Source organism: Plasmodium gonderi, assembly GCF_002157705.1.
Source record: "Plasmodium gonderi DNA, contig: Chr14, whole genome shotgun sequence".
Classification (NCBI taxonomy): domain Eukaryota; phylum Apicomplexa; class Aconoidasida; order Haemosporida; family Plasmodiidae; genus Plasmodium; species Plasmodium gonderi.
Window position 1 is genome coordinate 2,867,351 of NW_021628939.1, and position 23,297 is coordinate 2,890,647.

At 28.6% G+C, this 23,297-nt stretch overlaps 5 protein-coding genes across 5 annotated transcripts; 2 read left to right on the forward strand and 3 right to left on the reverse strand.

Moving 5' to 3' along the window:
• Positions 1–4,176: 4,176 nt before the first annotated feature.
• PGO_146050 (hypothetical protein, conserved) lies at positions 4,177–8,260 on the forward strand (the record flags this gene model as incomplete). The annotated part of the gene is made up of 2 exons (XM_028690595.1): positions 4,177–7,980; positions 8,213–8,260. The coding sequence occupies 2 exons, from the start codon at positions 4,177–4,179 to the stop codon at positions 8,258–8,260; spliced, it is 3,852 nt and encodes a 1,283-aa protein (XP_028546396.1).
• A 763-nt stretch (positions 8,261–9,023) lies between these two features.
• Positions 9,024–11,453, reverse strand: PGO_146060 (hypothetical protein, conserved; the record flags this gene model as incomplete). The annotated part of the gene is made up of 1 exon (XM_028690596.1): positions 9,024–11,453. One exon carries the CDS (start codon positions 11,451–11,453, stop codon positions 9,024–9,026), a length of 2,430 nt encoding a protein of 809 aa, XP_028546397.1.
• A 2,369-nt stretch (positions 11,454–13,822) lies between these two features.
• Positions 13,823–14,842, reverse strand: PGO_146070 (GTP-ase activating protein for Arf containing protein; the record flags this gene model as incomplete). The annotated part of the gene is made up of 1 exon (XM_028690597.1): positions 13,823–14,842. One exon carries the CDS (start codon positions 14,840–14,842, stop codon positions 13,823–13,825), a length of 1,020 nt encoding a protein of 339 aa, XP_028546398.1.
• Positions 14,843–17,457: 2,615 nt separating this feature from the next.
• Positions 17,458–18,611, forward strand: PGO_146080 (hypothetical protein, conserved; the record flags this gene model as incomplete). Its single annotated transcript, XM_028690598.1, has 3 exons — positions 17,458–17,525; positions 17,827–18,334; positions 18,564–18,611. The coding sequence occupies 3 exons, from the start codon at positions 17,458–17,460 to the stop codon at positions 18,609–18,611; spliced, it is 624 nt and encodes a 207-aa protein (XP_028546399.1).
• A 381-nt stretch (positions 18,612–18,992) lies between these two features.
• On the reverse strand, positions 18,993–21,962 carry PGO_146090 (hypothetical protein, conserved; the record flags this gene model as incomplete). Its single annotated transcript, XM_028690599.1, has 9 exons — positions 18,993–19,016; positions 19,309–19,361; positions 19,520–19,653; positions 20,019–20,191; positions 20,379–20,455; positions 20,724–20,793; positions 21,023–21,261; positions 21,431–21,555; positions 21,853–21,962. 9 exons carry the CDS (start codon positions 21,960–21,962, stop codon positions 18,993–18,995), a joined length of 1,005 nt encoding a protein of 334 aa, XP_028546400.1.
• Between the last annotated feature and the right edge of the window lie 1,335 nt (positions 21,963–23,297).

Below are 23,297 nucleotides of genomic sequence, written 5' to 3' on the forward strand. Positions count from 1 at the left end.
CCAATTTTACATGTTGAACCTTTTTATTCGATATAGGTGTGTAGTTTAATAATGCTTATGAGTTTTATCACCCTGTAGAAAATTATATATATGTATATGTGTATACATATGTTTTCTTTTATTTCTTAAGGGAAAAATAGGAGGAAACAAAAATCAGCGAGTTGCCCTCCCATGTTCCTTTATCTACCATCAAATGATTAACCATAAAAAGTAGTCTATTTAAGAATAAAGATATGAAAATAAATAATATGAACAAAAGTAAAATGATCAGCTTCTTCACTGACTGAAACTTGATAATCGGAAAAAGATATAGCTATCTTTTATATACTTTTATTATATCTATCTTGATCAGTTTGCTACATAGAGAATATAAAAATATATGTAAATAAGAGTTTGCATCCAGAAACATGAACATCCCTACAATCCCATGAATTAAAACTTTTGTAAAAAATTTTTACGAGATAACATAGAAGAATTAAGTTAATATAAAAAGTATTTATCATGACAGAAAAATGAAAATTATTTTTTTTCAGGATGTCGTAACTTTTTTTTCCCCCCCTCCCCCCTCCCCTTTTCCATTTCCCCAATTTTCATGTTTATAATTATGGTTAAATATGTTGTGCATATTTTATGAGAGGTACACATTGAGAGTTGAAAATAATACCTAATGAAATTTTAAAAGAAGGATAAAATTTTGTCGACGAATACTTAGTCAAGATCATTGCTATAGTATTTGTGATGTTTTATTGTTATAAATAAACAGATTATCAAAAGTGATGATGAAAAGGCGCGGCTCAAAAAATGAAAATATTTCGATTTCTTTCAAGATCTAACGAAATTGTTAGGAATCCGAAAAATAGATGATAAATTTTGGTGAATAATAGATTCTTCTTTTATTCTCTGAAAAATTCAAGAGCTTGTCGCCAGCTGAACTTAATCGAAATGCTTAAAAATTAATTACCACAATGCGGGAAAAAAAAGAAAAAAAAAAAAAATAATTATTGGATTTTTAGCACACCAATTCATAGTTCCATTATTTTTCCATTTCCTTTTTTTTTTCCGGCAAATATTTGATAGCCAATAAGGATATATGCATATATATATATATATATATATATATATATATATATATATATATATATATATATATATATAATAATTTACTGAATTCTTTTTTGAGGAAGTCCCTATCTGTCAGGCTTTTTTTATAAGTAAATGGAATAAAAAAAAAAGGATAAGAAATAATTGTCATTATGACAAAAGTTAGTACTGTTTTGTATAATTTTATGTAAATAATATGTTTTTAATTGTTCATTTTTATTACGCCTTTTCTCTTCATACGTCCCATCAAGGTTTTAAGGAAATAATATTAATATGTATATATATATGCTATTTTTTTACGTAAAAAGGAAAAATTATTTCCTGCACCCCCAATTGCCATTTTTGAGAGGCAGAAAATTAAATAGTAGTTAGGTTTTATATATAACGTAGAAATTAAAGGAGGCAAATTTTATAATTTTACCATGATCATCAAATATGTTCTTTTTTTTGTATTAAACAGATTCGTAAAATAAATTATCTTTATATATATATATATATGTATACCTTATGAATTTCCACTATTTTTAAATCTCATTAATATAAGCTTTTTGTTTTTTTGCGAAATTATGTATAATAATTTGTATTTTTTTATAAAAGTTAACGTTTTTTTAGAAGTATGTAAAAGTAAAAGGGGCAAAAAAGTTCGGTTAATATAGTTAGGTAGTTAAAGTTGTGTGTGTGTATGATAATAAATTATATATTTGCTATTTGTGCAGTTCTATGGAGGAAAATTAAGCTCTCAATAAATGTAGATCTGCTGTAGTTTATATATATATATATATATATATTTAGCAGGATGTATAAGAAGAAAAAAGTTTTTCTACGTAAATGTTTTTTTTTTTTTTTTTTTCATATATATTTAAAGAATTTTATCATTAGCAAAATATGTATATTCTCTCTACACGTTTTTTAACAATGAATTTAATAAAATTGTTTATAAAAGAAAAAAGGATGTTTATTTCTTATTTGCGTTTCTTTCACTCATCTTTTAAATTTAAGAGAAAAGTATAAGGATTTTCTAACCCAATCCACCATAAGGCTCCTTCCTCTATAGCACATTTTCATTTTAATCGTTTTAATAGAATATTATATTCGCTTATTGGACGACTTTTAAAACATGGGAGGGGAAAAAAATGGCCTTATGAAAAAATGAATATCGTTAAAAAGATTTATTATATTTATTATAAATTAAATGTGCATATTGTGCACAATTATGCCAGGTGTTAGATTTTTTACCCCTTTCACATGTTCGCAAGGTTTTTCAAAAAATTGTAAACAATTTATATTTTCGATAAAATTTTTAGGATCTTTTTAGATTTACGCCAAAAGTAGTATTTTTACAGGCATGTACTTTTTTTTTTTTTTTTATTATAATAGCAATTTACATAGCAATTAAAAAGATTTATGTACCTATATATATGGTGTTATTTGGAGTAAATTTTTATATACAGAAAAGGTTGCAACCCGTGTACTTAACTCATTTGCAGGCATACATATGTAGACATGCATATGTAGACAAGCATAGATAGACATGCATAGATAGACATGCATAGATAGACATGCATAGATAGATATGCATAGATAGGCATGCATAGATAGACATGCATAGACAGACATGCATAGACAGACATGCATAGACAGACATGCATATATAGACATACATAAGTAGGCATACATATATACAGGTTTGCCTTTTTTTTATTTAAGAACAAGTAATTAAAACATCAATTTTTGCCTTATTTTTGATTTCTTCTGTGATTAACTATCTTTTTTTTTACGCTATATTCTTTCGCATACTTATGAAAATGTCCCTTGCTTCAAACTTTTTTAGGACAGAGGGAGTTACAAATTGTGGAATGGGAGTTTGCTACGTGCGCATATTTATATATATTTGTGTATATATATATATATAAATCTTACCTTGCACTGCATCAATTGAATCGTTTTAAAAAGCCACCTTTTATGTCTTAATATGATTCGTGAAAAAAAAAAAAGAAAAAAATGCAATCACGTTTTAATTTTACAATGAAATGGGGAAAAAATCCATTAAGCAATGTCTTTTATCCAATAATGTGGCAAGTGGGATGTTATTGGTAGTTACACCTATCCACATATATACACAACTAACGTTTCAGTCGTTCGGATATAAAAGACTTAACATTTTTTCATGCTTCATTGGGGGAGGAAAATGCATTACAGATAATGGTATTTGGCTATTCATATGTACTCTTTCTTATGCTCACTTCTGTATGATCACTTTTGTATGCAATTATTTTCTCTACACTCACACCCTCATTATGTACATTCAACATTATTAGTATTATTGTTCTAAAATTATTCCCCTAATAATTCTATGTTCCTGTTGAACTCTCTTAAATATATATGAGATGCCATATATATGACTACTTTAAGGAACACATGAAAATATGTTGCAAAAACGTGTAATTATATATAAGTATATGAATATCTATTGAAATCGTTTATATAGGCCCGTACACTACAAAATAGTATCAAGGGCTAAAGTGTTAAACATTCATTTCAACATTCGACATAATTTGGTTTATGAAAATTTATGGTAAAGTTAAAAGGGGTAAATTTTTAAATTATACGCGTCAAAAAAAAAAAAAAAAAAAAAATTGCAGAGTGGGGATTGTATAGCATAAGTTACATACTTTTAAGAGATAACTGAGGGCTTGATTTTTTTTTTTTTTTTTTTTTCAAATTTTATTGGAAGTTAGGAAAGAGGAGTTTTAATTTATTTTATCTCTTTCCCTTCATTTAGCCCCTTTTATTTTTTTATATTTTCATTTATTAAAAATGGGAATTACTCATGGAGTTATCTTTTCCAACAGTTTCACCTAGAAGCACATTACAAATTAAAACAAAAAGTGTAAGAGACACAAATAGAAGCACAAACACGAATAGAAGTACAAAAAAGGAACAAAGGAATGAGAAGCTTTTTGAAAGCTATATAAGGCTGAGTGCACACATGTGTGTAATTAATGAGGGAAATGCCTCCAGCAGTTTTCCCGTAGTAGTTTACTCAAAGAAGTATACATGAGTAAGATCTTCTATATGAGAATATTTCTCATTGTTGTTATCACATCAGTGCTTTTTTCTTTCCCAAAAAAAAGCACAGTGAATTGTTATAAGATATATGGAATATTGAAAAAGTTCAAAAGAGGAAAAAGTATAAAAAGTTGGAAGAACACAGATGAATACAAAAGCGAGATGAATGAAAATAACATTTTACTGAAAGGCAAAAAGAGGTATTCTTTTACACCCCCTAAAAGGAACACTGTAAAAGATATAAAAAGAAGGTTAAGATTTAATGAAAAAAATGTGAGATTAAGAAATCCAAAATTTGTTAAAAAAAAAAACATACACAAATCTCTAATTGATGACATTAATAAGGAAATATTAAAAGAAAATATAAAATCTATAGGAACTAACAATGACAGTGAAGGGTTAGCAGAACATAGTGTATTACCATTACCACTAGATGAAAAATCGTCTGAAAGTTACAACTGTTTGATATTGTGTAAAGGATTACCATTTCATGTTGATAGTTCTAAAATTAAGGATTTTTTTAAGCCATACAAAATTGTAGATAAATATATAATCTTCATCAAAGACAAAAAAGGGAACTTTTTTGGGGATGTTATTGTAAGATTTTTAAATAAAGAACAAAAAATTTTGGCATTAAAAAATAAAAATTTTAAATTTTTAATGCACAGATATATACAACTTTATAACATTAATGAAGAACATTATGAGGAATATTTCAACATAGGATATAAAAATCCACCATCATATAAAAATTATATTCCTATCAAAAATGTTGTCGTTTCTAGTAGTCTGGACGGGGGTGATAACTCTGTTGGAAGTGTTTATAATTCTAGCTCATTGTACAATAGCAATTCTTATTCAGATGAAGAATTCCAATATCACTCTTTCTCGGATCACCATTTAGACAATGATGAGGATACAATATATCTAAGAGAAAAGATTAACAAAAAAGGAATTTTACTGAAAAGTATATATACTGGGAAAAAGTTAAAAGGAAGAATAACTTCTGTTCATACTTATGGCGTTTTTGTTGATTGTGATGTGTACATAAAAATGGGAAATAACAGATTTATAAAACTTTTGGCACTTTTGCATAAAAATAAATTAACTATAAATATTGGACTCCCCACAGATCCCTTACATGAACAAGAAAAGAAAGAATTAATATTACAAAAAAATATGAACATTATTGTATATGTGGATAAAATTATAAAAAGGGAAATAGCCACAAGTGCTTCTAACAATTCGAGTGGAAAAAATAACTTGATTTTTTTTAATCTCACTTTTGATTCCTCCATAACAGAAGAGAAAATTGAATGGTTCCAAAAAATGAAGTTAAAAAAGAAGACCCTTGAAGACAAAATCAAAATATATAACGATAATTTTATGAGCATGAATTCAAACAGTTTTAAAGCAAGCGAAACGTCTATTCCAGAGTTTGTACAGTTTGGAAAGCAGCACCCAAATGGGGAAGAAGAACCAAGGGGTGGAGCAGCAGATAGGAAAAATATTATAAAAGTGAATCATAAAGAGGTTAACATGCAAAATGGGAATTCCAATGAAGAGAATAATAAAATGGATGAAAGTTTTGTGGTGAGGGAAAACATATTATCGACTGAACAAACCAATGTGAAGCATAAAAGAAAACACAACAATAGATCTAACAAAATTTACCTAATGAAAAATAGAAACAATGAATATAATTATGTACAGAAAAAATGGTATAAATGTCGGGTACATGAAGCATTAAGTAGATTGAACAGTGGTATGGAAGAATCACAATTTTCTGAAATCTCTGCAAATGAAAAAAATAGTCCAAAGGGAGGAGGAAAAGGGGAAAACAAAACGAAAAAGAAGGGAAAAAAGAAAAAAAGAAAAAAATATTTAGACGAAAGTAGTCTTTATGACGATGTCGATAATTTTGATGAAATTTTTAATCTTGGGGTGCGTGATGTTGAAGGGAACGATGAGAAAAGCGAAGATATAACGATAGGTTCTGCAAACGAGACAGATGCTGAAAATGTGAAAAATTTGACACATTTGACGCACTCTGCAGATGCAGAGAAAATGGAAGACAAACACTATGATCTGCATGAACCAATCGAAAGCAACAGAAATAAGAAAATAGAAAAAAACGTGATGGACGATTATAAAAATGAAGTGAAGAGTGTTCTTTACGACATTTTTAGAGAGAATAAAAACAGTCGAAAGGTTTCAAAAAAATTCCTCCCAAAGGAACAAATACAGGAATCGGATGGAAAGATCTCAGAAAAGACTCATGTTCATAATTATAAAGAAGTTCTACCGAGCAATAAGGGAATTCTTCACAAGGAGGAAAATATTAATAACGAAAGTGTATCTGGGAAATGTTTTGAAAATTTAAGTGACAGATCAAAATGGAAGAATGATATTAGGAAAGAGGAATCCCTATATTATTCAAAAATGTTTGGAATAAAATCTGATGTAAATGATTTTTATGCGGTCGACACAAAGTCGAAGGAGGTGGATGGGATACGGAAAAGCTTAGAAGGAATGGAGGAATTCATGGATTTTAGTGAAAAAAAAATGGAGGAGAAAGAATGTTTAAGTGGCTTTTCTGTAGGGTCTTTGAGGTTGGGAAATTTTGAAAACTCCGTAGAGAGCAATAAAAAGGAAGAGAAAGAAGGCGAAGAAGAAGAAGATGAAGAACAGGAAGAAAAACACCAAAGTGATGCCGAAACGGGAAGTTGCACAAACAAGGAGATTCATCCAAATGTGGATGAGAAGAAAGAGACTGAACTAGACTCCATTATAAACACGGATGATAGCGAGACTCTTGACTTTTCGTACCTCTCAGAAATGTCATCAGATGAACTCAAAAAAGAAATATACAAGAAAGGGTTTCTTCTTCCAATAGACACATCCATGGAAAGCTTAAAAAGTCGTCTAATACAAATATGCATTTGTGAAAGAAGGAATGAAAAATTTGATAATTACCCATTCGTTAGATACTATCTATTCGATTTTGATTTGCCCATAGAGGATGTTAAATCATTCGTATTAGCAAATAGAAAATTTTTAAATAAAAAAAATATAACTAAAAATTTTTTAAATTCATTACAACTGAACGAATTGAAATATCTGCTTCATAAATCCATGGAAAATATTCGACTGTGGGAACCTGAGGATAATATCAAGAGGAAAATATTAAATTTAAATAAAGACATATTACAGAAACAAAACTTGAATCATGTAGATAATATAGATGAAAAAAATTTACTGATATTATGGAATGACTTTAAAGATTTTTTACTAAATTGCGTATACGGAAATGATGGAACAAATGGAACATGGGGAGGGGAAGTATTCAAAAATATAGAAACGGAAAATAATGAGCACACAAAAACATCATATGGTAATATTAATGTAAATACAAGAAAATATATAAACAGATTGAAAAATATGGAAAAAGAAAACTTTTTCCTTAATAAGAATCAACCTTTCGATGATATACTAGGAACACAAATAAATAAAAATAAAATGGAACATAAGGACCCTTTTGAAAATGCTTTAAGTACATTAAATAAACATCTGGAAGAAAACGAACATGACTTGCCAGATAAAATAAACTTAAAGGAAGCTATGAAAATACTTAACAACAGGACCTATTTAAAAAAGATTAAACGTTCCTTCAATAACAACACATCAGATGAAAAAACAAATGAAGACTATATTAAGAAAATCATTCATCTAATTTTGAAGAATAAAAAATATTTTAAGGAAAACCTAAGTGAGGAAATTTTAAAGAGGAAGCCGCATGAAGAGTTAATCGTAAGTGAGATAAGATGAAAAAGCGAAGGAGAGAAAACGACGTTTTGTGCTTTAATACTGCACATACATTCATACACACACGCACGCACTCGTGAGATTTTCAAGAGGAGAGAAATGTGTTTATGAGACTAGTCGGCCAACCTATGGACACTAATAACCAGATGTACGCATTCATAATGTATGAAATTTACATTCATGTGTCCCTAATTTCCCATATGTCATTCCTTTGCAGATACTCCTTGATCAACTTCCGGCCGAAGTGATAGAAGATTTGCTGTGAAAAAATATGCAGAATTTTCCTTTAATTTGTATTATCGTACTTTGTTTTGCTTTACTTTGTCTTACTTTGATTTTTTTTTTATCTTGATTTTTTTTACTTTGATTTGTTTCACTTTTATTTGTTTCCCTTATTTTCTTATACTCTATTTTCTTTTACTTTGATTTGCTTGATATCATGTCAACTTATTTCGTTTTATGCAAACTGAATTTACACTATTTTTTTTTTTTTTTTTTTTTTTTTTTTTTTGTGTTGAAATTTTACCCTTTTAATTTAAGAAAAAAACTTGCTTGAATAAACTCAGTCAATTGTTAATACATATAAAGTAGTATAAAGATGTCTAAATTTTTGATAAAAAATAAAAAAAAATGCATGGTAAAGACAAAAGAAAGGCCTAGTAAAAATAAAAAACCCTGCTTGGTAATGACAAAAAAAAAAAAAAAAAAAAAAACTGGAAAAAAACGAATATTGCATTCGACTTCTCTCACATGCAATGCATTACGAGTGTAGAAACACATACACAGGTTACCTTGTCCATGTTAGCAGCTTTGATTCCATAAGTGAAGAAACTAGAAAAGAGATTTGTATATTGGTATATAAACACATATACATACGTACTCGACCCAGCCGACATTTTTGCTTCCGTGCTTTGCTATGATTTTCTCCCTTTAAGAGAAAAACCCCATAAAAAAAAGCACTAAAATCGCTACCCCTCCCCCTACCATATCTTCTACCCTTCTCTTCTTATTATTACATCCATCTACTTCTACATCATGAAATATATATTATTTATGTACTTCCAGATATACTTCATTATCTGTCTATATTTATCATCTTTATTGGCGATAAGATCATTGTTTATTTTTTGGTTTAACAAAATGGAATCTAAGGTTTTGAATTTTTCGTTCATATTTCCAACTCTTCTTGTAGAAAAAGATGTAAGATTTTTATTAACCTTCATGAGTATCTCATTACTTACATCAGAAAATTTATCTTGAAATGCTTGTGTCCAACGAAGAGAAACAATTAAAAGTTCAGTAAAAATTTTTTTTAGTTCATTGTCTAAAACATACAAATTTGTACGAGAATAATTATCCCCAAAATATATTTTCATTGCAGGTTTGATAAAAGGTACGAATGACAGCATAGCCCCGAGGTAATATTTATTCAAGTGAATTTCATTTTTTGTTTTAAGAAAATTCATCAGATGATTAACTAGGATAGGGTTCACGACATTTTGGAAATAAAAATTAGATAATGATAAAACAATATCTGTTGTTGTTAGGTTGTTCTCCTTTATATTATTTTTTATAAGTGTTTTGAACGATCCACACATTCTAGAATTCGTTAAAATAAATTCATACATATTCAAAATGTATAAGCTAGGTAACATTTTTAGTGCATTTAGCATCTTTTCATCATCTTCATAAACCATAGGCCTTATTTTCAAACATGTATCAGTACCGCTACCAGTACTATTGGCAATACTACTACTACTACTACCACTACCATTGCCAGTAGCACAATTAGAAGTAATGTAAGAAGCGTTATTTTCATAATACATTAAAAGGTTTGAATCTTTAAATGCTAAATTTTGCATTAAGACAGGTCTGGTTAATTTATGTTTATTTTGGGCTATACACTTTTCCGCAGCTTTTTTTATTTCCCCTGTTATGGATACTATGCCACCTGCACCACTTCTTGAAAACATATTTTTTAATTTATTACTGCCACTAGAATTTTTAAGGAGTTTATTTAAAAAAATCCTTTCTTGATATGTATTAAACACGGTTACTGCACTAAGCGATCCTGAATTTCTTCTTACACTTTTAGATTTATTTTGTTCATATATTTGTTTAGAAACATTATCGTACCTGTTGGGTACTCCTTTTGTTATATCAATCTTCTTACCATTCTTAAATCTGTCAGAAGATTCAGCATTACTACTACTTCTTTGTTGTTGAGAAGATGAAAAGGTTTTTTTATCTCTCCTAATTGGTAATGATGTGTTACGATCTACATGTTCCATATCATCTAACGAAATGTATTTCGGTTCTTTTTCTCGTGGATTTCGTTTTTCCTGATATTCATTTAAGGGAATATATTCATAAATATTTTCTCCACTACCGTAAATACTTTTGTTACTATCAAAAGGTGTGGAATAACCAGGTTCCAGAGATACTTCTGAGGAATTTATTGACCTTCCATTATTTATTGAGTGACTAGATCGATCGTTATAATTCCTGCTATCAGGGATGGTATAATAATATGGTTCACTATTCTGATTATTGATTCCATATGTATAATCATGTTTATAGTTGTATGGGTTATTATATTGCCTTCCCTGAATTTCATTTTCACTTGAGAGTGCTATATTGCTATCGCTATCATGGTATATTGCATGTCTCCTTCCATCCACCCTTGAACGCGACAACAAGTCGCTATTGTTTATCCCTTGATTCTTTCTTCGTTTAATAAATTGGAGATCTCCATAATGGGAAAATCCATCATCAAAATTATCCTTTGATTCCTTACTCTGAACAACATCTCCATTATCTGAATAATCTGAATCGATCATATAGTCATCCATGGTCAATCCTAGATTTTTATTAAAAGTTTCGAAATCTTCACCTAAGTAAATATTGTCCTTTTTCTTCATTCTTTCATCTTCATCAATTCGAGATGTTGATATCTCATCAGGATAGCTATTTCGGTTGCTATACCTATTTTGCATTTCCCCTTCTAATTGGGTATGTTTTTGCCTCATTTGATTAGAACCATCAGAATGTTGGTAATCATTTCTATAATCATTACTATAGATGTATCCTTCACCAGAGGAAACATCAGAGTCGCCACCCCTTCCCCCAGCATAATCATACATGTCAGATGATCTTTTGTCCGTAGGAAAGGCTTTTCTATTTTCAGAACTGTATGAAGTAACTGCTGCATCATCCTCATAGATAGCTCTTTGTCTCCCACTTAACGGATGTTCCTTCCTCTCAAAATACCTTGCTAGCGGCTCATTTTTATTTGAACTGTGTTGAGAGGTGTCTAAGTTCCCATTAGTTTCAAATTGTTTTATTAGGTCATTTACGTGTCCTCTTTTTTGTGGCTGAGCACGTACATTTTCAGTGTTCCAAAAGAGTGAGAAAAGAGAATACGGCAGGATGAAAAAGAGGAATTTGCATTTTCTCATTTTTTCAAAATTAGTGGATGCTTACAATAGTTTCAAAGTGGTAGGGTTAAAATGTTACAAATGTGGTAGGGTTAAAATGTTACAAATGTGGTAGGGTTAAAATGTTACAAATGTGGTAGGGTTAAAATATTATAAATGTGGTAGGATTAAAAAATTACAAATATGGTAGTATTAAAATGTTGCAAATATAGTAGGATTAAATCGTTGCAAATATAGTAGGGTTAAAATGTTTATATATATATATATGAATATCTTTTCTTTACAATTAGAGAACAAAATGTGGTTTTCGTCTTTCGTCTAAATAAATGACGGTTTTACTTCAATTTAACCTTTATTTTAGTTTTTCGAAAGATTTTGTTTGTTCTATTTTAAAAAAATTTATTCCTACTTCAGGAGTTTTTTTTTTCGTTTTTATATATCTTATTTTCTGTTCGATTTGTCTATTTTCCCCTGACGAGCATTTTACTTATTTTATTTTATTTTTATTATTTTAATTATTTTTATTGTATTTTTTTTTTTTTTTCTAGCTATTTTGTTATTTCCCACTTATTGCATCAGTTTTTGTTCTTATTTCTACTTTAACTTCAGTTATATATTATCTACATTGGGGTTATTTTTATTTATTTTTTTTTTTATTTCTAGCTATTTTATGAATTTATCTCGTATATTGTCAGATTTGCTCTTATTTTTACTTGAAAGTTAGTTACATATTAGCTAAAAATTAACTACATCTTTTTTCTTTTTTTTTTTTTTTTTTTTTTTTAATGTTGTCATTATAGCTAGCTATGATCAATTATATAGAACAAGACTATGTCGGACTAATTTGAATAAATTTTTCTTTTTGTAGAGAATAAGTTTCAATAGGATGAAAAAAATGGTTACTATTAAATGAATTTTAAAATGTTAAAAAATAAAAAAAAAATTATACAGACACATAGTAGACTGAAAATTAAACATATTGAAGGGTTTTTTCATAAAACGGTGGCATTATTTTCCAAATTTCCAAGAGGTATAGGAACCTGTTCATAAGTAATAATTATTGAATCCTGTTTTCACCATCACATAAGTGCTGTATGTGCGCTAATATATTCCAATTTTTTCTGAAATAGGATATTTTTACTTCGGTCCTTTTCTTCCATTTTTTTTTTTTTTTTTTTCTTTCGGTTAAATGTATACGTGCCTTAAAGGATTACCAGTACATCTCTTTATAAGTCATTTAATTAAAATGTTGAATGTTCATAAAATTTAAATGTAAGTCTGCACATAAAAAATAAATAAATGAATAAAATAAAGTAAGGTACATTACAATACAGTGTACACATATATGATCTCATTTATATGAATTGTTCATCTTACAAAAATGATACTTAAAAAAAAAAATGACACAAAAATTTTATGCACAGATTCTGAAACAAAGAAGAGAGGAAAAATTGGTGGAAAAAAAAAAAAAAAAAGTATGTCGTCCTGTAGGGACTCATAAACATTTCCCTCAATGATGTTTTTCCCAATGTAAATAGATTTCTTCATGACATTAACATGTTGTCAAACCCACACTTTGAAATATCAGATTAATGAACTTAATTTTTAAGCGCATTTATATAATTTTTACACTTTTTAGCATGCACAAATATGTGTAACTTTTATATCATTAGAAATGTAAAATTGATAATAAAAAAAAAAAAAAAAAAAGGGAATGCTATTATACATAAAAGAAGTAAATAATATTCGTATAGTAACATAGAAAATATTTTTAAAAATATTAAAAATTAACAAAAGGAATAATACGAAAAAGGTGGGAAAAAAGCAAGGAAAAAAAATAAATATTAATTTTTCTTACATATCAAAGTAGCATATATGGAACTACCATGCAAATTGCTTTATTTATTTTTTTTTTTTTTGTTCTACTAGTTGTTGTGCTAGTTGCTGCTTCTGCTGTTGTTATGAACTTAATTTTCAGTGCTTGCTGAATTCGCAAATAAATACAAAAAAAAAAAAAAAAATGATAATTTATGATTACTAAATGTTATCGTTATATTCCCATCTTTCTCCCCTTTTCTTCTCAATGATACTATTTTTCCATTTTGCTCCTTCTCTTATTTTTGGGCACAGCTGGGGCATACGTGAAAATTGCAGATTCACACAAAATAGTTCTGTGTGCACATACGGAAAAATATATTATATTTAAGTAAAAATGACACACACGCAAACGAGCTCACAAATGTATGCATATGTGAACGTACCTCAGATGGAAAAATATCGATTTAATGTATTCTGATTGACGGGTGATCTATATATATATATATATATATATATATATATATATATATTGAGTTCTTTCGTGTATACGGCACAAAAACTTGATTTTGTAATCACTTTTGGTTAATACTCCTATTGGTGTCGCTTCTAATAAACGCGGAACTGTTGTTCGGAGCTCGATTATTAAAATTTTCGTTATTTTCGCTATTTCCACTATTAATGGGAGGGTTGGCACCCGCTGAGACATTCATCGAATTTACACTTGCATTTGCACTTGTATTTGTGCTTGTACTTCCAGTAGCATTATCAGAGTTCACACCAAACTCATTTGCAAAAAAGAAATTGCTGTTGGTCCTAGAAACTGTTGAAGAGATGCTTGATATCCACCCACTTGCATTTTGAGTAACATCTTTTATTTTACTTTGCCCCTTTTCCCACCATGGATTATCACTGACGTTTTCGGCAATTTTTTTTGTTTTTTCAGTAATCCAACTACTACTATTCATTAGTGTATCTTTCGTTGTTTCGAGGATTTCATTTTTATTTAAATTGTTTATTGTGTTGGTTGTCATAGTTTGTGCTTTGTTAATAAAATTGGAAAAGGTAGCTGAGACATTTTCTAAAATATCGGATGTACTAAGTGATGGGATAAAATTCTGCTGATCATCTGTATAATGATGACTTTTGTTATTTTCGTTAAAATTCATGTTTTCATTTTGACCAAAATTTATTATGTCCTTACCTTCATCGAGAGATAAAGGAGATGGTGGGTCTGAATTATGAACGATGGATCTCATAATTTTTCTGTAATGTTCAGCTGCTTTGGTTCTATATTTTCTTTCAGGTATAAAATCATTAATTCCATAATTTTCTAAATATGTCTGAAATTTTTTATTTCCTCCTTTATCTATATATTTTAATTGTTCATCTGTGAATATGTCCATTTTTATACTTCTTACTATGCTTATGTGTACTCCCAAACTTCTATGGACACCTGAACAGTTAATGCATAGGAATACTCCATGGTTTACTGACACCCAGTCAGGATTTGGAACTCCACAATCAAAACACTTGTTGTTGCTTTCATCTTCTTTTTTTAATTTGTTAATAACTTCTATAGCAGCAGCGTTCATTTTGTGAATTGAGGGGTGAGAAAAGAAAACTGATGTATCTTATGATGCGCAGGAGTAAACTTATTTTGCGTGTATAATTGCATGCATGTAATTTTTTTCTTATGCGTACACATATATAAGGATAAAAACATGTATACATAATGTTACATATGTTATTGTAATTTAAAAAAAAAAAAAAAAAAAAAAAAAAAGTTCGATCGATGTGTAACAAATGTGCGACTGAAGGAGAGAAAGAATGTGAGAAAAGAGAGAATGGTTTTACTACATATAACACCTAGGCTTAAATATAAAAAAAAATGAGGGCGATGGTGATCTCCATAAAAACAAACGCGTCCGAAAAGGGCATGTTGGGGAAAAAGCGTGAGGGTACGGTACAATTACATTAAACACGTGAATATACACATATATGTATGTATTATATATATACACACATTGTTTGCAGCAAAATGATAGAGAAAATAATATAATAGGGAATGTTTGGAAGAGGACGGATAAAAACAAAATGAAAAAGTTGCGTAAAAACAAGGTCAAATGCACTCCAAATGAAAGTTAATAGAAAGCTCTTCCCTCAAAAATTTCTGCAAAAAGGGAAAAAAAAATAATAAAAAAAAAAAAAACTGAAATAAAATAAAAACAAAAAAAAAATGAAATAAAATAAGAAAAAAAAAAATAATAATAATAAATAAATGTAGCTGAGGAAAGCAATTTTGTTAAATAGCAAGTAATCTTTTCTTTTTTCTTTTTTTTAAAAAATATAAAATGGGCAAAGGTAAAGCGGTTAAAACAGTAAAAAGCTGATTTGCGGATGATTTTTTGATGATTTAATTTTGTGCAGATAAGTGATTTTTTGTGCAAAGGGCTGTGTTTATACATATAAATATATGCATTCGTACATCAATAGGTATACATATATACGTTATACATATAAATATATGCATTCGTACATCAATAGGTATACATATGTACGTTATACATATATATATATATACATGTACAAGTAAAACATTTACAATAAACATGTTAATGTAAACAGGTTTACATATATGTGCGAAGAGGGGTGGTGGTAATGCATTATTGTTTGGGAAGAGAAGTTCTGAACACAGTACAATTTATTACATATATACGAAAATATGCATGTATAATAATAAACGTGATTACCAAATGCCCATAAAATGTATGAAATCGTATATGTATATATATATATATTATGTCACATATGTCATATATGCATACTTGTATGTATATATATATGTGTGCCCAATGTATGACTGTACAGGCAGAATGCTAATAAGTCGTACTCCAAGGACTTGTTTTTTATTTACATTTTGAACCCTTTTTTAAGGGATAAGTTAAATAAATTTACATTTCAAAAATTTACAAGCTTTAAGGAGAAAAATCGATGAAGAGGAGATAATAAAACATAAGTTAAGTATGTTTTTACGTATGTATGTTTGTGTGTATGTATGTTTGAAGGTATGTAAAAAATTTTAAAAGTACAAATATAAAGAAATGACCAAATACATACAGCAAACAGTTTTGAGCTCGTGAAAAATAATATCAGCATGCAATGTTTTTTAATTTTATACAAAAAAAAAAATTTATCATTTTAAAATGCGCATGTGCCTTGAAAAAGTGTGTATGTATGGAAAAAGCTTCAACAGAAAAATGTCACATTGCACATGCTTACATGATTTTTAATAAGTGGAAAGAGGGATAAATAAGTCAATTTATACATGTGAAAGTATTATATATATACATACTACACACATATATATACCAATTTGTTCTAACCTCCTTACCTAGCAGCAATTATATGATTTTATTTTTTTTTTATCTCAGCCAGCATATATATATTTATATGTAACATCTCACAGGATTTATACTCCCATTTATGAAATATTCGAGATTATAAAAAAAAAAAAAAAAAAAAAAAAAGGATATAGAACGTGTCTACATATTTTTTTCCGTGCTTTCAACCCCATTTTTATATGCTAATTTAATTTTTTATGAAGAAAATATTAACATGTTGCCAATAATGTACATCTGTGTGGGGGTTAAAGGTTATAACTAAAGGTTACATATACAGGAATAATAAAAAAAATAAAAACAAAAATCTTTAATGTACAGCAACCTGTTTGGGTAGAGTTTCCGTTTGAGTTTGTTTTTTACAGGTAGAAGGATTTTAGATGACTGGAAAACTGCTTAACGAAAATGTTTGTACCACCACTCTGTATATAAAAAGTGTGCTTATTTTTGTGTATAATTGGATTTACCTTTGTTACAATGCCATCAATCCCTTATATAAGCCCCAATATAAACCCACTTACATATTTATTCAAAACTCACTCGTGTGTAATATACATATTCAGTGTGCACACGGAACACACCACTTTGTCGACTTTTAAATTATTTTTACGGAAACCCTTCCCTCCGCCCATCATTTCTTCTTCGCTTTAACGCACGTTAAAAATATAAGTAGTGAAAAAACAAGAAAAAAAGAAAAAAAACAGCTAAACTTTTAAACAGTTAAGAATATTGCATGTATTTGTACAGAAAGGGACATTTTTTTTTTTTTTTTTTTTTTCTTCCATTTTGGAGATTATAAAAAAACATTTATGCCAAAACAAAGAGGCTTTCGACCCCAGGGGTTAATAGCCCCTATACAGAGGGTAAAATACACAGGGTAAAAGAAAAAATGAAAAAGCTAATCAATGAAGGAAATAAATGAAATAGAATAATACATCCGTATTTGCTCATTCATGTGCTTATTCTCCAATTTATTTGCTCATTCGTTTGTTGCACAAAATGGCACAGATTAGTTTTTTCCCTTGAGCCATTGACACTTTGTTTTTGTGATTTTGTTGTGACAAACAAGGCCATCTGTAGGCATAAAGATTGCACATTAAAACTCATTTTGCATAGTTTTTTAATGTGTGTAAATATTAGATATGTACAAAATTTTACAAAAAAACCTTGTCCATCAGGCCAACGATACAAGACAAAATAAACAGAGATAGCAGACCAACATGGGATGATTTGAAAGACAGAATTAAGAACCAAGAAGGAAATAAAATATTGGAAGAATATGAAAATGCAAGATATGTAGAAGAACTAAATAGGAACAGAGAGGAGAAAATAAAGGAACAGGAAAAGAGATATATAAAAAAATTAAAAAAGGAGTATAAAAATAAATATAAAAGTAAAAGTGATACTTGTAGTAGTAATGAAGATAGTGATGAAATTTCATCAGTTGATGACTCGAAAAAAAGGAAAACACGCTTGAGAGAGAGAGAGAAAAAAAAAAAAAAACATTGTAAGCACAAGAGTAAGAATAAACATAAAGATGCCCGTTCTGATAGCGAAGACATTCTTACAAGTGACTCATCTTCTAGCCATACAAAAAAAAAAAAGAAAAAGAAAAGAAAATGTTCCATATCTAGGTCCAGTTCGAGTGACTCAGATGACCGACCGCGCAAAAAGAGGGAAAAAAGTGTAAGTTATATTGTTTTCATAGAAGTATATATATATGCATACATTTATATATATTTATTTAAATGTTGTACTCTTTCACTACTATCATTCTTACTTAAATGTATTTGCATTTTTTCATCTCCCTTAAATACACCATGTTTAAGGCATAAAATATGTGAAATTTGTGCGCATACTCAAAAGCATATGTGGCAAAAAAAAAAAATGTTCGTATCTACTTCTTTTTCTGTAGGATGATATAAACCCCTATAAGTTATCATATTTCTTTAAAATGAAATGAAAAGATGAATAAAAAAGACGAGAGAAACCTTTTCATTGTTTAATTGAAAAAAAAAAAAAAAAAAAAAAAAAATTGGCAAAATGCTGGTAAAGAAATAACAAAATTTTTGTAATAATTAGTGACACATTTGTATTAATTGGGTACACATTTGTATTAATTGGGTACACATTTGTATTAATTGGTTACACATTTGTAACAATTTTATTTAAATTTTTTTTTAAAATGTTTTTAAGATAACAATTTTATTTTATTTTTTTTCTTTTCTTTTTTTGTTATCGTCAAATTAAAACACTAAATTTTTTTTAAACACATAAGGCTATTTGTGAGATTTAAAAAAATAATATAATAAAAAACATTTCACTTTGTCCAAATTCCATATGCTTAATCTAATTGATCAAGGTCATCCTGATGCGAAAAAAGAGGAAAAAAAATGAGAAAAATAGGTGAGCAAAATAGGTGAGCAAAATAGGTGACCACAAATTTCTTTTACAATATTGTATATGCATAATAATAGGTAAGTATATGTATGTTTATAAGTAATTCATTTTTATGTGGGGATATTCTCATGTGTTAAGTTTGAGCGCTGATGATTATTGTGCTTCCAGAGTGTAGTAATATATATAAAATGCCGAATGTTTTTTTTTTGTCTCCAACTACACCTTTTTAAATACTTTGCTTATGTTTAGTAAAGACATACCAATTCGTCAATAAAGAGATCAGTGTTAATGGGAACATCATCTTCTCTTTTATCTGAAAAGTTAGAAGGATGAATGGGATGAAAATCCGTGTATTAATGAGTAAATATAAAATATATGCGTATTTTTCACGATCTACGGGGGAGTGTACACGGTAATATGTTAAATTTTTGTATTGACACCAGCTTGAAAATGCAGATTAAGTCCCCTTACCATTTTCATCTACTCCACCATTAACGTAATTTTTCTTTTCCAGCGTATCTTCCTTTTGCTCAACATCATCATCATCATAAAATAAGTCATCATACTCATTCGTGTTTGCAGCATTATCATCATCAACAAATAATCTGTAAAAAAAAAAAAAAAGGAAAAAAAAAAAGGCGTACACATAATGTAGTGAAATAATGCTTGAACCCTGCACTTAGGTAAAATAGTGCATTTCAACAAAGACACATATATAAACGGGGGACACACACAAAATGTTTATTCGTGTATTCAAAACATATACATATATATATATGTGTGTATATGTGTGCATATGTGTGTATATGTGTGCATATGTGTGTATATGTGTGCATATGTGTGTATATGTGTGCATATGTGTGTATATGTGTGCATATGTGTGTATATGTGTGCATATGTGTGTATGTGTGTGCATATGTGTGTATGTGTGTGCATATTTGCAGGGTGGGGGTAGGCATGCATGTCTTACGTTGGGTCGTAGGTGAATAACTCCTTCCCTGAGAGCATGTTGGTTTTCCCTTTCTTCTCTGATTTATCCTTTTGTTCGTCTTTCTTAAGCTTATTTTTCTCTTCCCTCTCTGCTAACCATTTTTTAAATAGTTCTAAAGTCATAGCAGTACCGTTATTTATATATTGAGCCCTCTGTAAAATGGTATATAAAGGATATAATCAAATTGGGGTATTTTTACGTGTGTTCTATGTTGGGATAGTTGAGTTGTCAAAATATTAAAATCTCATTTCATATTTGGAGATACAAAAACTTGGTACGTGAGAATAAATTATATGTAAATTTTTCTTGCATACTATTCCAAGTAAATATTTTCATTACCTCTTCTTCAATAATATCCTCTAAGGGTATATCATCTTTTTCTTTTTCTGTTGGCTCGTTCTTCTTTAATACGTATCCTGCATTTTGGAGAAAGGGTAAGAAAAAAAAAAAAAAAAAAAAAAAAAGACGATATTTTTTAGGAAGCGCAGAATTATTTTTCAAAAATGGGAAACAAAGTTAAATTATGTCCAAATAGTTTTAGGTTATATCTAATCTCATGTTTTTTTTTTTTTTTTTTCTTTTTTAATTCCATTAAAATGGAAATGTTTTTTTTCTTTTTTTTTTCCTAGGCTTGACGCCCCAGATTCTAAACATTTTTGAATGTTTCTAAAATTTATATCCTACCTTGCGGTAAGCAATGTTTATACTTGCAATTATCTCCTCCGTTTGGGCATACCCAAAACCATCCATATTGCTGTGAAAGTTGATGAAAATGAAAAATGAGTTTAAAGTTTTGATATTTGCATGGTGCAATTCTTCATTGTGATGTAAAATGCTTATTTTACATGGTTTATAATTGGAGATGTATAATGGGACCGGGTACAACTGAATATATTATAACTATTTTTGCATTTTAGCATTTTTTCATTTTTTCCCTTTTTGTACTTTTCTTGTTCTTTCTTTTTCTTCTTCCATTTTCTTACCTTATTTTCAACGGCACTCAAAAAGTACTTACAAATTATATCCGTCTTATTCACATTTTTATGTCTTATATTTATGACCTCGGTTAGCTTATTTATATCCCATTGATCTATTGTATCGTTTTCCTTGTCATTTTTGTTATCCCTAACATCTGTGTAGATATCTATTTTTTGTGATTCCTTAGATTTTTTCGGATCGTATGTTGACGCGGTGTCATTTATTTTTTTTACTTTCTCGGTTTCTAAAAGGTGGGAAATACAACAAAAAAAAAAAAAAAAAAGTGAAAGAACGAAAGAATGAACAAACGAATGAGTGCAAAATTATCACGTCACATGGAATCTTCCATTCAGTCAAGCACACAAATTTCTAGATATCTATTTTTTTTTTTTTTTTTTTTTTTTTTTTTATACTTTGATATATAGAATTGAGCAATAACTTTTGTTGATTTAATTTTTCCTTTTCCTTTTCTTCTTTTTTCTTTTCGTCTGGCTTTTTTTTTGTTTGAAATACTTGCTGTTGAACTCCTTTGATGTACCTGTGACATGTAGGTTTGTATATGGATGGGTATGTGTATGCATGTGTAGTGTAGAAAATTATTACCCTGTTTTATAGTGTTTGGAAAAAAGTATAACCATTGATACGTCATTACATGTGTAAATACAAAAATGAATATATAAAAAAAGTGTAATAACTATAAATACACATATGCTCAATTGATCATTGTATGGGAAAATCGCGTGAAAATAGAAATTATAAGTATATGAACAAATGCACACATGTGTAAACCATATAGCCGTGTGTATGAGAAACCCTCAAGAATTTGATTACGTACCTTTGGACACTTTTGCTTTTGTTTTTGTTTTTCAATCCAAAAGTTTTATCTTCCACAATTTTTTGTTTTTCTTTTTCTAATTTTTTAGTGTTTTCTTTTTTTGGAGGCATTTTTGTTGAAAAGAATGATTTCTGAGCAGTAGATGCAGGTAGAAAAAAAAGTATGCCAGAAAAGGACGAGGAAGGAAAAAGATTGCTATTATTGAGTATCCAAATATATACGTAAATTCATGTATTCGTGAAATTATCTAGAGAATGACTTCTTTATCTTGCTTTTTTGTAATTCAGCTTATTCCTTTTTTTCCTTAACTCTTTCTTCCAATATCACTTTCGCCCCATAATCATTTAACCAAAATTGAAAGTAGAGGAAAAAAAAAAAAAAAAAAAAAAAAAAGTAAAAATAAATAATAAAAAAAATATATATGAAAAAAATTATAAGGTATTCTTCAGGTTATTTTAAAATAATTCAAAAGTAGTCTGCATTTTCACTCTCTTCTAATTATTAGCAACAAAAAAAAAAAAAAAAAAAAATGAGGAAAAAAAAAAAAAAAAAAGAAAAATTCACACATAAATTATCAATCCCTCCCTTCGTGTTTCCATGAAATGACTAATTAATATGAAAAGAAAAAAAATATTGGGGTTAATCTACAAGATATATATTGGTTCACAGCCAATGTACACCAAAAAAAAAAAAAAGGAGAGAAAAAGATTATGTAAATGGGATTAGGTGTTGTGAAATATATAAAACAGCGCAATAAATGTGAAGAGAGAAAATAATTTCCGGCAAAGTAAGATACATGGATGGAAGGACACGACTTGATAATATTTCAAAATCTATATTTTTTGTTAATAAGTAGTGATAATAATATAAATGGAATGAGAAGTTTATAGGTGCCCCCAAAAAAAGAGTATGGAAGCCAGGTCATCTCAATACCACCTGCAGTATTTTAACAATTGGGGGGAAGTATAAATTTAAAAAGAAAAAAAAAAAAAAAAAAGAAAAAAGAAGTAAATACTAACAATTACAAAAATACAGAAATTGTTACAGAATTTTCTTCATTTTGTAGTTTCACTTGATTTATCTCTTCAATTATACGCATTTATTTCCTTTGACTTTTTCACATTTTTGCTTTTTTTTTTTTTTTTTTTTTTTTCGGAACCCCCAAAAAGCTAGAGGCTGACATGGTGACCTATCTGTTCCCAGATGTAAAGAAGAGGAGAATATAAATGTGAGGAGAACAAAAGAACAAAAGAAAAGGGAGAAAAAAAAAAAAAAAAAAAAAAAAAAAAAAAGTGTAAAACGAGTTAAACAGTCGGTAAAAGTAGAAACATACAAACACACATTATATTAACAAATGGAGAAGTGACACCATCCCATCTACAACAAATCCTACATATACCATATCATATTGAAAGGTGAAGGAAATTTTTTTTGTAATTAATTAT